Source organism: Alligator sinensis, unplaced genomic scaffold (assembly GCF_000455745.1).
Source record: "Alligator sinensis unplaced genomic scaffold, ASM45574v1 scaffold1332_1, whole genome shotgun sequence".
Taxonomy (NCBI): domain Eukaryota; kingdom Metazoa; phylum Chordata; order Crocodylia; family Alligatoridae; genus Alligator; species Alligator sinensis.
In genome coordinates this window covers 117,970-119,022 of record NW_005842965.1, presented here as the reverse complement: position 1 = coordinate 119,022, position 1,053 = coordinate 117,970, and the positions used below count along the sequence as shown (strand labels likewise).

Below are 1,053 nucleotides of genomic sequence, written 5' to 3'. Positions count from 1 at the left end.
GCCCCGCGGGGGGACAGGACGGCCTGGGCTTGGTTGGCAGCTGCCCGTGCCAGGATCCCCGCTCTGTCCGGGCAGAGACGGGCAGGAATAAACCCCAGGGACTTTCTCCTCCCCGTTCAGTGCAATGCAAACCCTGCTCCTGTCCCCTCCGGCGTCTCTCCTAGGCCTGGCCTCAGTCTCTGCTCCTAGCAAGCCCCTCCGCAGCCCCCGGGCCTGCTTGCTGCCCTGCTCCGCACCGTCTCCAGCTCTCCTCTCTCCTCCCGGGGCTGCGGGCACCCGAGCCGGGCACCGGGTTCAAGGCATCGATGCCCCGTGGGTTTCTGAAGGGACCTCGTGATGTTCCCGTTGTGTTTTTCCCCCCAGTTTTCTCCTGTGGGAGGGGGGAGGCGCTGGCACCATGGTATTGTTTAAGATCAAAGCAAAAAGCAGTATAACTGTTGGCGTGTGCACCCCTTGGCGGGACGACAGACTCAGACACGACCAGGGCTGCAGGGACCTCGGGAGTCACATCCAGTCCAGCCCCTGCTCCAAGCAGCACCAGCCCCAGCTACACCATCCCAGCCAAGGCTTTGTCTACCTGGGGCTTAAACACCTCCAAGGATGGAGATGCTGCCACCTCTCTGGGGAGCCTGCTCCAGCGCTTCGCCGCCCTCCTGGCGAGAAAGTTGTTCCTAATATCCAACCTCAACGTCCCTTGCTGCAGCTGGAGCCCATTGCTCCTTGTCCTGTCATCTGCCCCCACTGGGAACAGCCCAGCTCCGTCCTCTTTGCAGGGAGGTGAAGCTGCTGTTCAACCCCTCCCCGCCTCCCAGAGCTCCGCCGGGGGTTGCCAAACACCCTGGGCTCAACATAACCCGCGCCCCCCCCACTCCCAGAGCCCCCAGGGGCCTGAGCACACCGGGAGGACATGTGCCCCGCTGCCCCCAGCCCAGCAGCGCCAGGCCCTGCCCTCGCAGCTCACACACTAAGAGGGAGGGAAACTGAGGCACGGAGCAGCGTGGCTTGGACCCCACAGGACCTGGCGGGGGGCGGGGGGGGCGCGGCGCCCGCTCG

At 65.4% G+C, this 1,053-nt stretch overlaps 1 protein-coding gene across 1 annotated transcript in view; it reads left to right on the top strand.

Moving 5' to 3' along the window:
* The window catches only part of SLC11A1 (solute carrier family 11 member 1), a gene marked incomplete at its 5' end in the record, with an annotated part of 7,070 nt that extends 6,102 nt beyond the window's left edge, over window positions 1-968 (top strand). The window contains 1 exon segment of the mRNA XM_006036461.2: window positions 876-968. Coding sequence (XP_006036523.2) covers window positions 876-968 — 93 coding nt within the window.
* Window positions 969-1,053: the final 85 nt, after the last annotated feature.